Source organism: Miscanthus floridulus, chromosome 1 (genome assembly GCF_019320115.1).
Source record: "Miscanthus floridulus cultivar M001 chromosome 1, ASM1932011v1, whole genome shotgun sequence".
NCBI lineage: Eukaryota > Viridiplantae > Streptophyta > Magnoliopsida > Poales > Poaceae > Miscanthus > Miscanthus floridulus.
In genome coordinates this window covers 27,431,415-27,444,706 of record NC_089580.1, presented here as the reverse complement: position 1 = coordinate 27,444,706, position 13,292 = coordinate 27,431,415, and the positions used below count along the sequence as shown (strand labels likewise).

At 47.8% G+C, this 13,292-nt stretch overlaps 2 protein-coding genes across 2 annotated transcripts; both read right to left on the bottom strand.

Annotated features, from left to right (window-relative positions):
- Positions 1-746: 746 nt before the first annotated feature.
- Positions 747-2,737, bottom strand: LOC136468820 (cytochrome P450 81Q32-like). Its single transcript, XM_066467266.1, has 2 exons — positions 1,625-2,737; positions 747-1,465 (listed from the first exon to the last, which is right to left on the bottom strand). The coding sequence occupies exons 1-2, from the start codon at positions 2,555-2,557 to the stop codon at positions 851-853; spliced, it is 1,548 nt and encodes a 515-aa protein (XP_066323363.1). The 5' UTR covers positions 2,558-2,737; the 3' UTR covers positions 747-850.
- A 6,672-nt stretch (positions 2,738-9,409) lies between these two features.
- LOC136453628 (cytochrome P450 81Q32-like) lies at positions 9,410-10,719 on the bottom strand. The gene is made up of 2 exons (XM_066454189.1): positions 9,784-10,719; positions 9,410-9,694 (listed from the first exon to the last, which is right to left on the bottom strand). The coding sequence occupies exons 1-2, from the start codon at positions 10,705-10,707 to the stop codon at positions 9,410-9,412; spliced, it is 1,209 nt and encodes a 402-aa protein (XP_066310286.1). The 5' UTR covers positions 10,708-10,719.
- Positions 10,720-13,292: the final 2,573 nt, after the last annotated feature.

The window sequence follows — 13,292 nt, the reverse complement described above, 5'->3', positions numbered from 1 at the left end:
AATAGCCATTGGATCTACTGTAATTAATAAAAAAAATTACTCACCTCTTTCATTATGAAAAAACATAAAGTACTCAACACTGCCATAACGAAAGATAATTCAAAATAACCCTACATTTATGTATGTATTGCCCATGTCTACCATTATGAATAAATAATTCAAAATAATCTCCTAAAATTGCATCAAAACTACCCACCACTGCCATTATGAAACATAATTCAAAATAACACCCTAACCATGCATTTAAATTACCCAGCCTTCTCATTGTGAAAGATATAAAATAATCATTTAAATTTGTATCTAAACTACACCGATATACAATTATGAAAGATAATTTAAAATACCCCCTAATATTTTTATAAAATATCGACCTTTATCAATATGAAAGATAATGCAAATTAACCTCCCAACTTTGCATTCAACCTACTCATACATACCGCTGTGAAAGATATAAACTATAGAGTATCTATTATGTCAATGGTGATAGAAAACAAAGACAGAGAAAACATACAATTTAATATAAGTAATTCTTTTATGAGTAAGAAGTATTAAATAATTACTTATACCGTCTAAAATTCAAGCTCGTGCGGGAGCACAGGTTGATGGACTAGTGTACTAAATAATACATTTATATTTTCTAAATTCTAACCTATGCGAGCACAGGTTAATTGACTAGTTTGAGTAATCGTTCATACATATATGCCGCTATATATACTGTATTTTGTACGGGATAGCGTACGTGGGCATGCCCGCAAGTTTATTTAGTTCAGCGCACACCATCAGTCGTGCGTACTGCTACAAAACTACAGATGTAACTTTCACATATAGAGTGAGAACCTAGGATACGCCATTAGAGCTCCTGAAGAACATCACGCATAGCTGCACGCGGCTTGCACATGGCCTCCAGCGGGACGGCCCTGGATATGGTCAGCCCGCCGCTCTCGGCCATGTCGACCTCAACTCCATCAACCCTGTCCCAGTCGAAACACTGGATCAGCGTTCCGAGCACCAGCCCAATGGTCCGCAGCGCGAGCGCTTCCCCGGGGCACTTGCGCCGCCCCATCCCGAACGGCATCAGCAGCCGCCCCTCGGCCTTGCCGTCCTCGAACCGCTCAGGCATGAATCTGCTCGGGTCCTCCCAGACCGCGGGGTCCCTGTGGACCGCGTGCACGTTCACCAGCAGCATCGTGCCGCGGGGCACGTCGTAGCCGCCGACCTTGCAGTCTACGGAGGACTGGTGCGGCAGCAGCAGCGGCGCGGCAGGGTGCAGGCGCAGCGTCTCGTTGATGATGCACTGCAGGTAGGCGAGGTGAGACACGTCGTCCGCGGTCACCAGGCAGGAGGTGCCCACGGCGGCGTCGATCTCAACCTGCGCCTTCTTGAGGGCCTCCGGGTGGTTCAGCAGGAGCGACATGGCCCATTCCGTCGTGGTGGACGTGGTCTCCGTTCCGGCGCCAAATAAGTTCTTCGTCACAGAGAAAAGGAGAAAACTACAGTCAGTCACATGGTTCAATTATCCAGATCCAGCAAAACGGAGACAGCAACGCTTGTGATGCAGGAAAAAGGAGAAAACAATGAAGTATGCATCATAGTGTCAGTGTAGAAGAACTGAAGAAGCACTCACCGCGCACAGAGCTATGATCACAGTGTCAGTGTAGACCTCTGGCTCAGACTTCTGCATAGCGAGCAGCACCGCAATCATGCTCTTAATTTCGCTCTCGTTGCAGTCGTCCAGCCTCCGCCGCTCCCCGTCGATGAGCCGCCTCAAGAACGCGTCTCTTCTGCTCACACCGTCGAGGATCTTGTTCCTCACGCCGAACACGTCGAACCACCGCAACACCGGCAGGTAGTCCCACCGGTTGGCCATGCCGAGGTACGGCACGAGCTCGTCGATGATCTGCTTGAACTCGTGCGCCTCGGGCGACATGTCCGTGTCGGCGTTGGCCTCGGTGCGGGACGTCTTGGTCTGCGCGATGGTCTCCATGAGGACGCTGAGGGAGAGCTCGAACAGCCTCCGCTTCAGCTGGATGCGCGCGGCGCCGCCTGGGGCGGCCGCGGCGGCGTGGTCCATCCTCCGCACCATGGCGCGCACCTCCGCGGCGATGACGGGGGTCATGCACGCGACGCGGTGCGCGGAGAGCAGCTGGACGGTGGCGACGCGGCGGAGGTTGCGCCAGTACGGGCCGTAGCTGGACACGGAGAGCAAGGCGCCGTCGAAGGACACGAGCCGCATCGACGGGAACATCGGGCGGTTGGCGAAGTTCACGTCGTGCTCCGTGAAGCACTCCTTGGCGCACTCCGGCGAGGACACGACCACGGCGCGGCGGGACCCCATGCGCATGGAGAACACCGGGCCATGGCGCGCCGCGATGCGGGTCAGCGCCGCGTGGAACGGAGACTTCACAAGGTGGAGGTGGCCGAGGAACGGGATGGCTGGAGGGCTCGGCGGAAGGTGCTGCGAGTCCTTGCTCTTGCCGCCGCCGCCGACGCGGCCCACGATGTAGTGGAGCAAGAAGAGGAAGGCGACGGAGAGGACGGCGATATAGGCCTTATCCATGTCTGGCCTAGTGATGGCTTGGCTGGTGTGTGTTTCTTCCAGTCGATTGATCGCGAGTTGGAGGTTGTGTGGCAGTGTGTGGCGCAATCCTTCACGGCTGCAAATATTGACAAGGATCTAGTACGATTTGAAGCATAACATACAATATTGCACACGCAATTGATGACGTACGTTCGGAGAGGATGGTTCCAGTGTAGCAGTAAGCCTGTTCGTTTGGACTGATTTAGGCTGGCTGGTATTAGTTTGTTGTGAGAAAAAAATACTATTAGCTGATTGGTTTGGGTTGGACAAGCTCGGAGTCAATGATCGCCCCGAGTATGAGGGCCGTGAGTATGAGGAGCATGGCACTGAGCGGTGTGAGGTTACCGTCTACATCGGGAAGAGTGAAGAGTTCCCCGACCTCACCGAAGCCTGGAGTGTGACCGCAACCGGGTTTAGCTTCACCGACACCTACCAGGTTGTGGCTCGCAAAGCCTTACGGTACCTCTGCCAGATCTATGAGGAGCCCATTGCCCGTACCCCCATGCGGTTCTTTCCACCTTTGGATAGGAACCGGCGGGCATGGAGGGCTCGCATGGAGGCTTTGCAAGGGCGGGATGTGCAAGAGGACAGTCCCACTATGGTGCACTTGACCACGTACCTGCTCGCTCTGGATGAGCAGTACGACCGTCAAGCCTTGGAGCTGAGGGCGTGCCTTCGGCGCGCCGAGGAAGCCGAGGTCTTCAACCGGATGCTCCAGGTGCAGCTCGCCGAAGCGCATGCCAGCGCTGCAGCTGCTGAGAGCCGAGAGGCCACCATGGAGGAATCTCTGAAGGAGGCTGAAGATCGGCATGTCCATCAGCTGGGTGAGGCCTATCTGTTCACTAGGGCCAGGCGGAGGTCGCTGGTTGATGGAAGGCAGGATGCCCCAATCTTGGAAGGGATCCCTCTCCACCCGCCAGAAAGAAGAAGAACTGGTGTTATAGCACCGCCCGCACCTCCACCCTCGGAAGTGTCAGATGAAGAGCCCTTGGTTCCTCTCACTTAGCCGTTGCCCCGCGAGGATGTAGACTAGTTGCCTTGGGACGTTGTGCCCGTAGTAGTAGTAGTAGTGTTTTTCATCACTATCCCCCAGTATTGTACTCTTGTCTGCTGTTCGTCCTTCGGAGTTGTTGAGATCGTTCGATCGTAGGTGAATGCTGTGTCGGGAACAGGAGCCTGAATGCCTATACGTTGTACCCGTGTAAGATCGTTGGAACATGCATTTTTATTATTTCGCTGTGTTTATTGCGTTCATTTACTTTAAAGTCTTGTTAGGCTTGCTCTAAGTTTTCAAGGGCGATGATAAGTGAGTTACAAGAGAAGTTGGCATTCAGATGCCAAGCAGATCAGCCGTGATTGGATGTTATTGGATACTGTAGCGACTAATTGTGGATGTCCCAACAGAATACTTGAATCTTTTTAAACCAAATCCGTCGTTGGATTTAAAATTCCTTGTCCCATGTTGTGGAGGGAAACCTTTGTTGTTGAATTTTTCCCTTGCGATACCTCTTACTCTGTGGTCTATGACCCCACTGCCTTCTGGGCGTGTAAGTTGGTAATAGTTGCCTGGTTAAAAGCTTATGGTGCCGCGACGAAACCGAGGGCTCCATGTGGAATAGCTGCCACATGTGACGCTGCTTGGCACGCGCTGGTATCGAGGTTGTTAACCAAGTACCTTTACCAAGTTACACTGCCGTACTGTTTTGTTTTAAAGTTTTCTCCTTGAAAATGTTCGGGTGTTCAAATGGGAAATCCATAATGGGGATGCAAAAGTGTCTTTCAAGGTAAAAAGGAGATGGTTTGGAGAAAGGAAGTATGACATGATCTGGGTTTACAGAAAAGACGGATGTGGTCAAGGAAGGTCAGCAGTGGATAGTCGGGAGTAGTTGCAAAAGTCAGAGTGGACGTTTTGTCCCAAGCCCTGTGCTTAGTTGACCGTGCTACGCATGCCGGGTTATTTCGCTGCGTGCCCTGCAAACGCCGTCGATGTCGGATCCATTATCGTCCCGTTTTCGCGTGACCGCGACATCGTGCAGTGCTCGCCGTCCTTGTGCACTGTGCACTTTTCCTTTCCTGGCGTCCGGTCGGCTCTCTGCCTCGCACCGTCGTTCCCCGTACCGGACCCCCCCTTCCCCTCCCTCTTTTCTTCTTTTGTGAACATGGTCGCCCGTACGCCTGCCTCGTCGAGCGGACCCCCTCTACTCTCTTTTATTTTCCCCCTCCGCCGCTCGCGCAGGAAGCACACCATGGTTGTGCTTATCCCCACAGCATGAACCATCTGTGTATCCCATTCACTCCGCCTCCACCTCTGGTGCGTTGTTTCCCCTCTCCGTTCTCCTCTATAAAGTCCCCTTGGACCTTGCTCTTTTTCTTCATCCCATTCCCTCGCATGCGGAGCAGAGCTACGAAATTCAGTCGACCTAGTGAAGCTAGGTTCGGCAGTCTAAGGTGATAGTGTGATCTGAGAAGAAGGAAGGATCCGGTTCGTCGAAGAAGTTCAAGTTCCCTTGGTTAGTTGGCCTTAGGGTTCACGATGTTTTACTTCTCAGTCGACTGTTTCTGGATTTGTTGGTGCTACGCCATGTTTTGGATAATCATTATCTTGTTGTTTCTCCATTGTCCTCGTCTATCCCGACTTTGGGAGTAGGTCTTAGGTGTATCAAGTTGCTCTTAACCAGGTATTCCTAGATCCCCGTGTGGTTTAGTGTTCGAAGTCGTGTAATCTTTCGTGTAATCCCTGACCTACGGAATGTAATCGTGTTTCCCCTTTTCTGCTTCCAGTTTCGAATCTCGGGACGAGATTCTTTTTAAGGGGGGTTGATTGTAACACCCCGGTGTTACGATCGTGTTTAGCGCCACGATTTAGGCCTAATCAAAAATTTTCGAAACGAGTCTCTCAAGTTTTTTTATATATAAAAAGTACTCGATGCGATAAGTGAATCCTGTGTGACTTAGTTTCGTGGACTCAAATAAACGCTCAAGATAAATTACGCAGTGCGTAGAAATATTCAGGAATGTCCGACGACGATTCTAGAGAACGTTTTGTTCGGTTAGATTAAGCATGAAAATCAACTTTTATAAATAAAATAAAATCCATTAATAAATAGAACGATACATATATATATAAACTCACGGATTTATTTTGTTAAGCACGAACTAACGAGAAAGAAAGCGCAGCAGCTTCGTTTATATTTTTTTTTTTTCGGCGTGCACCATACGCGCCTAGAAATCAAAACACAGTTCATTGTGCCTGGCACCATCTTGCACGGTACTGTAGCGCGTAGACTATAGCGCGAGAAACACGGCGCGCAGAGTCAACATAGAAACACTGTAGCGCGCAGAATCACCGTTCATGCGTGGAAACCACTGTTCACGCGTAGAAAACACTGTAGCTCCGCAGAAAACACTGTTCATCCGCGGCACCGCGTCCATCCCGTGGTGCTTTATTACCTTTAAGCAAGCTAGTTTAGCCACTAACCTTATGACGCGTCGCTGTCGCGTCTTTGCTTCTTCATTCCTGCGTCTCCTGTCTTGAAAAGGTTACGCCGAGCCGTTCCGCTCCACTGCTCACTTGCTTCTCTCAAATCAAGTTTCTCTGTTCTTGTCTGTGAATGTTGCGTCTATCGATTTCTCCCGAGCTGCAATAATCAGCTGAGGTAGCTAATCTGCAATTGATCTTCTCATTCTCTAATGTTTTCTTGACCTGTGGTCTCCTTCCCCATTAATTCCTTGACCTGCATACATGAATCAGCACCCCACCACCAAGCACGTTTAGCCCAAAGCACACTCTAGTCCTGACGTGCTCGTCAAGTTCAAAGACCACTCAAAGTCTATCAATTGAATTAATGCACTCATGACCAAAGACCCACTCCAAGTTCATCACGTGAAATCCAATTCACATGACTAGCTAGCCAAATGCCAGTTCCACCTCCAACCCCGCATCTCCTGCCTATAAAGGACACGCTAAGCCTGCTGAGCCATCCCACTCCACCGCTCACCATCTTACTCTCTAAATCGAGTTTCTCTGTTCTTGCCTGGGAAGGCTACGCTCTGTTGATCTCCTTCCTCAAGCTACAATAGACCAAGGTAGATAGTCCCCATACATCCCCTACCTCCCTTCTACCTCCCCATGCCCTTAGATTTGGAAGTCATGGCTAGAATCGCCATCAGGTGAAAGTCCAGCAGTTGTCCATGGTGGACGAGCTGAGGAGCACAAACGCCCAGTGCTCTCTGTATCTCTCTCAAAGAATCCTAGCCGTACACCCACTCTGCTCTTTATTTAAGTCCACAGCAGCAGCTTGTCCTATGCCATGTGCTAGTAGCAAAGCCGTGAACCAACTCAGCTCCTATACACATAAAGTCAAGAGTCATGAGCCATTAATCCACGCCACCAATTTCTTTATTCCTTTTCCCTTTCTAATAACCAGCGGCAGCACGTGGCCACTAATCACGTTTCATTTTCTCTCCTCATGATTGATTAGCGGCCACCTTGCACAATTAATATCTCCACTATGCTAACTCCGATTCCATCACTTCTTCTTCCTAAATTCATCTAAAATCGAACCCCACCTATCCATAAAGTTTCATAATTTTTGGAACGCAGTTGAATTTATGTGAATATTTAATTGTGTCTATTTGCCGAGTACCGCGAGTTCGACGTCGACGGAGGGACGTCGATGGATTGTGGAGTCATCGGGAGTTGCTGGAGAAATGGTACTTTTGGAAGCGTGATTGGATTTCTAAGAATTTCGGCTGTCAATGATTATTTACATCTATGCATTTGCATCGATACATATCATAATAGGAACGATGGTGGATCGTGGGATCAATTGGAGTAGCTGAAAGATGATGCTATGGTGATCATATCATGAAGATGGAATGCTAACTTTTGGTTATATTTTACCCAGGCAAGCCCCGGTGTATAACCCCTACTTTCTACAGTTTAAATTATATTTGTGCATTAAGTTTCAAGGAGTTGAATGAAACCACTTGCATATATATCTTTATCCTATGAGTCTTACTAGTATGACAGGATCGTGTAGATTGCTATGCTACAGGACTCCGGTAAAAGTCGAGTGATTGCCTGTCACTCGCGAGATATAGGAAATATGTTACTATATTATTATTACTTGGGAAATATAAAATGGTGGAAAGGAAAAATGGTGACCGAACAGGGATATGGTTTGGGTATTGGTGAGTGTAAGGAGTTGTGTCGCCGTGGACACGGGGCATAGCTTGGTTACACTATTTTTCCCTGTTTGGTCGGTTAAGGACCGATCGTTGCATATGACTCTAGGCAGGTCATAGACTTATTATCCCGAGCACATACTTGTGTATGGGCGCTTGGAAGACTTGTTGCTCTCTTATCGCGGATCCGGCTCTTTCCGGACCGACTGTTAGGGTTTGTTTTGGTGGAGGAGGTCCTTGCACCGCACTGAGTCTGGGACTCAGGGGCGGGGGCTTGGAGTCCCAATTTGGACGGGGACCTGGACACCCAGGACAGGAGAGTGATGGGTTGGTCCTGCTTGTGCCCGAGGTATAAGCAGGGCGTGTGTTTTCGGGGTACCCAGCTGGGGGCATTGATTCGCGAATCGCCGGGCTATCCGGTACGGCTTGTCTGCGGTTTAGCATCGTAGTAAGAACTGAAGATGAAAGATGAAAGATGGAAAAGGAAATCTGATTGCTTACCACTTGCTTGAAAGTAGCACAGGTGCTTACATAGAATGGTTAGTTAATAAACCAATGCGGCTTTTAATAAAAATCGAATATAAGGACGCATGCTTAGTAATGCTTCCTGTAAATGCAACCCACAAGCCAGATAGCCTTGCATATCCTTGGAGTCTTTTCTTTTCTCCTGTCGGGTAAGTCTTGCTGAGTACAATTGAGTACTCAGGGTTTTATTCCCCCTGTTGCAGGTGACAGGTTGATGCTAGAGCTGACCCTTGTGTGTGGATTCCTCCTGGTGGGCTCAGCGAGGATTCCTTTACGTCGCGATCGTAGTTTTTATTTAGAACTCTCACCAAATGTTTTTATAAATGAAAGTTTCATAATCTGTTGTAGTAGTTTATATATCAATACTTCATCATATCATTAATAGATGTTTATTTCCGCTATAATTCTGATCACATGTTTAAATTCCGCTGTACATTAAATTATTTATAACTCTGATAATATGATTACATTCCGCTGTTATACAATAACTATTATACTCTAATGTTGTACTAAAATGGATGTATGAAATGGTTAAGAATGATGTAAGCTTTGTTCTCTCATTTGTGATCCTGATGGTAAAATGTGGATTTTCGGGTTCTCCCCTAGGGTGTGCCCGACGGAACCGAGTAATTTAGTGTTCTCCCTTGAGTGCTTAGTGTCTAATGGAAGACAAGCACTCCTGTGAGGCATTAGATTAGGCGGTTCTGCCACAGGTGGTATCAGAGCATAAATGAGGAAATAAAGCTTTCAAAACCTTTTCTAAGCTAAAATTTGACAACCTGTTTTTACAAAAAGTTAGGACGTTTACATGCGAAGTTATATAAGTAGCCCTATTACTATGGTTATGTATCCAGGATAGATGGCACTCTGCTGACTTAGATAGGCTTAATCAAGTTTTCTGCAGGTACACTGACTCGACCATAGTCCGATAGTATCGACTAGCTACAAGGAGAGAACGATGTGCCAAAAATCTGAGAACGGTTGCCCTATATGCTGGCAACAGTGGAAGGACGTATAGGACGTGCATTCATGCATATCCTGTTTGTGCATTGTAGCGCTCGTATTGCTTGTAGATACACCCTCCATAGGTGTCACGATTGACTCGTTCCTGTTCTAGAGTTAGGTCCGCGCTATGACTTTGTATTTCGCGTTCGCCCGTGGTTCGCGCCGGTCGTGACCCACGTCTCTCAGTACCCCTTCTCTGCCCATGCGCAGGGTCTCGTTGATGACGCAGTGCAGGTAGCCGAGGCGGGGCACGTCGTCCGGGGTGATCAGGCGGGAGCTGCCCACAACCGCGTCGATCTCAGCCCGTGCCTTATTGAGACCCTCCGGGTGGTTCAGCAGAAGCGACATGGCCCATTCTGTCGTGGATGATGTGGTCTCCGTTCCGGCGCCAAATAAGTCCTTAATTACCCGGGGGGGGGGGGGGGGGGGGGGGGAGATATAAGTTTAGCAAAGTTTGCCCGAAAGAAGGTACCATTTGAAACACTCACCCCGCACAGCGCCATGATGATGGTATCCGTGTACAGCTCCGGCTCTGACTTCTGCAAGGAGAGTAGCACGGCTAGCATGCTCTTCTTCTCGCTGTCGCCGTCATCGTCCAGCCTCCGCCGCTCTGCGTCGATAAGCCGCCGCAGGAACGCGTCCCTCCATCTCACGGCAGCCATGAGCTTGTTCCTCACGCCGAACACGTCGAACCACCGCAGAAACGGCAGGTAGTCCCACAGGTTGGCCGTGCCGAGGTGCGGCATGATCTCTTCGGAAATCTGCGTCAACTCGTTCGCCTCGGGTGATATGTCAGTGTCGGCGTCCGCTTCGGAGCGCGAGGTCTTGGTCTGCGCGATGGTCTCCATAAGCACGCTGAGAGAGAGCTCGAACAGCCGTCGCCTCAGCTGGACGCGGGCGGCGCCGCCGGGCGCCGCCGTTGCTAAGCGATTCATCCGGCGCACCATGTCGCGCACCTCGGCGGCGATGACCGGGGACATGCAGGCGACGCGGTGCGCGGAGAGGAGCTGCACGGCGGCGACGCGGCGGAGGTTGCGCCAATAGGGCCCGTAGCTGGACACGGAGAGCATGGCTCCGTCGAACGACACGAGCCGCATCGACGGGAAATGCGGGCGGTTGGCGAAGGTCTGGTCGTGCTCCGTGAAGCACGCCTTGGCGCACTCCGGCGAGGACACGACCACCGCGCGGCGGTGCCCCATGCGCATGGAGAACACCGGACCGTGGCGCGCCGCGAGGCGGGTCAGCGCCGAGTGGAACGGCGTCTTGACAAGGTGGAGGTGGCCGATGAACGGAATGGCCAGAGGGCTCGGTGGCAGCCGCTTGCCCTCGCCGCCGACGGCGGCGCGGCCCACGAGGTAGTGGAGCAAGAAGAGGAAGGCGACGGAGAGGATGGCGACATACGCCTTATCCATGATGGTCGATGTGTTTCTGATAGATCGGTCGCAAGTTGGTGTTGCTGTGGCAGTGTGTGGCGCCATCCATCGTTGCTGCAGATATACACACACTGACACACATACACCAAGAAGATTAGTTCAGCTGTCCCTATACACTTTTGCATACGCAACTGATGACGACGCACGTCCGGAGAGGATGGTTCCTGTGTAGTGCTGTTTATAGGATGTGCACGGTATTGTGGATCTGTGGTGCGTGGATGCGTTTTTAAGCTCGAGATCACTGTCTTATTGCGTCTGGAGGTCGCCATCGCTCCATCGCGGCTACTTCCAGGACTGGCAAAGACCACCAACCCGTACCGCGAGATCCGTGCGTCCTTGGGAAACAAGAAACGAGCTCGATTGGTAGGATTTGTCAATTCATACGGTCCTGAGATGCTGATTCTTAATTTAGGTCAAGTGAATGTAAGCTAGGATATGGACTGCGACTGTGGATAGGCAATGCAAAGGTATGATTTCACTAAGCGCTCGCTGTGTGGGGCAGCAAGCTCCCTGTCTGACAATCTGAACAAGAATTTCTTTGGAAGAAAGAATTAAGGATTTTCTGCTCCATTTTTCCTGGAATACAAAGAGGCTGTTTGTTTTTCCCAAGAGTTTTTCATAACCTCACCCTCTAAATTCTTATTTGAAGAGCTATTTAAATAAAATTCGTTTTCTATATTTTTTTCACCCTTCAATATTTTCTCTATATCGTTCCATTCTCTACAAAGCCAGCTCCGCTCTCTATTTTTTGTTAGCGAAAAATTAGAAATAAAGGATGATAATATTTAATGAAGTTATTGAAGTACATTTTTTACCAAAATATATATTTCTGTTAATAATAAAGAAACATATAAAGAATGTTGGAGTTGCTCTCATTTAAGGGTCAACTAGCCTTGTTTCGTGTTTGGATATATCAGCACGTAATAGATCAGAGGCCAATCTTGTTGGGTCTAGGCGTCTCTAGCTCTAAGAGGAAATACAATAATACAATTCAGCTTGTCTTAGGGCAGTCCTAATGGTGCATTGATGATGATTTCTATCCTTATTAAATGATTTGCCACATAGGCAAAATGCTGACATGGCAACGTAATTAATGAAGAAAGAGAGCAAAAATCATAGACCTGATTTCTTCATGAAGAAACCAGGTCTACTCTTGACCCAATGCATCAAGAAACCATGAAATCGTCATTGGGGAGAAACTACCAGTTTCTAGGGAGCTCGTGTCGCACTCCCATTGGAGGAAAAGATAGAGTTGGGAGAGAGAAAGAGAAAATAATTATTACTCATAGAAATCATGGGTTGAAAAGCAGTACTTTTTTGGTGCGATATCCTATGTTAAACTACTAGTTTTTTCATTGGGACTGCCCTTATAGCTAAGCCACATCGGTAAATTCCTACGTGGAAGAGAAAGAAAGGGGAAGAGCCAAGCTGCTTGTGCAACTTCTGACGCCGAGCGCTTGCCTAGTTCCCCGTGCTTTTGCGGGGCCCGTGAGCGCCATCTCGTCTACTCCCTCTTCCTTAAAAAAGAGTTGCTATGTGAATCTCGTTTACTCGCTCTGCCTCTAAAAAAGAGTTAGCTATAGGAATCGTGTTGATCAAATTTTCTCAATTTTAACTAGGTTTATAAAAAATACGTATAATATTTATATCACTAAATAAGTTTATTATGAAAGTATATTTAACGACCTACTTAATTATACTAATTATATACTATAAATATTAATATTTTATTAAATATGTTTGGTAAAAATTAAAAGTTGTTGACTTTTTGGAAAGTGAGAATGACTCTTTTTTAGACAGAGGGAGTAGCTCGCATTAGGGATGAAAACGGTATGGAAATATCCTGTACCGAACCGCATCATTTTCTATATTTAATTCGATCGAATTCGTATTTTCGAACAAATTCGAATTCGGTTCAAAATTCGGAACATCAAATTCAAAATCAGAACGAAAACGGTTTTGACATTTTTCGACTATTTTCTACTTTTCTACTTTTAATTTGGAATATCCTGAATTCGAAATTCGGTTTAAACTAAATTTGACCCGCTAGAAGTCCAGCCTTAGAAAAATTTTATCTTTTTCATATTATCTCGAATGAAGATGATTTCTACATGAAAATTGTAACCCTCGATGAGATCTACAACTTTTTAGTTTATAGTTTTTTCATTTGAGGTCTTTAAGATGTTCAAAAAAATTAAACAATATTTCAGCGGTATATTAATCACGTACAAGCGCTCGTTGTCTTAGAAAAATTATATATTTCTTACATGGTGTCGAGTAGAGGATGTTTTTTTAAGAAAGTTATAGGACTTTTAATTATTATTCACTTATTAATTATTATGCACTTGATTCTACGAGTCAATATTTCGTATTGATTTTTCACGACCGTGTTCGACATAATTCCGCTCGAATCAGTTTGTTTTTAAAATTCTCAATATTCTATAAGTTCGTGTTCGTTTTTGTGTCTGGCTTTACCGTTTTCGCTTTTGTTTTCGTATTGAAACGGAGAAGCAGGAAACAGTTGAGTTTTCCGACCGTTTTTAGCTCGCATGCTGTCCTTCCGC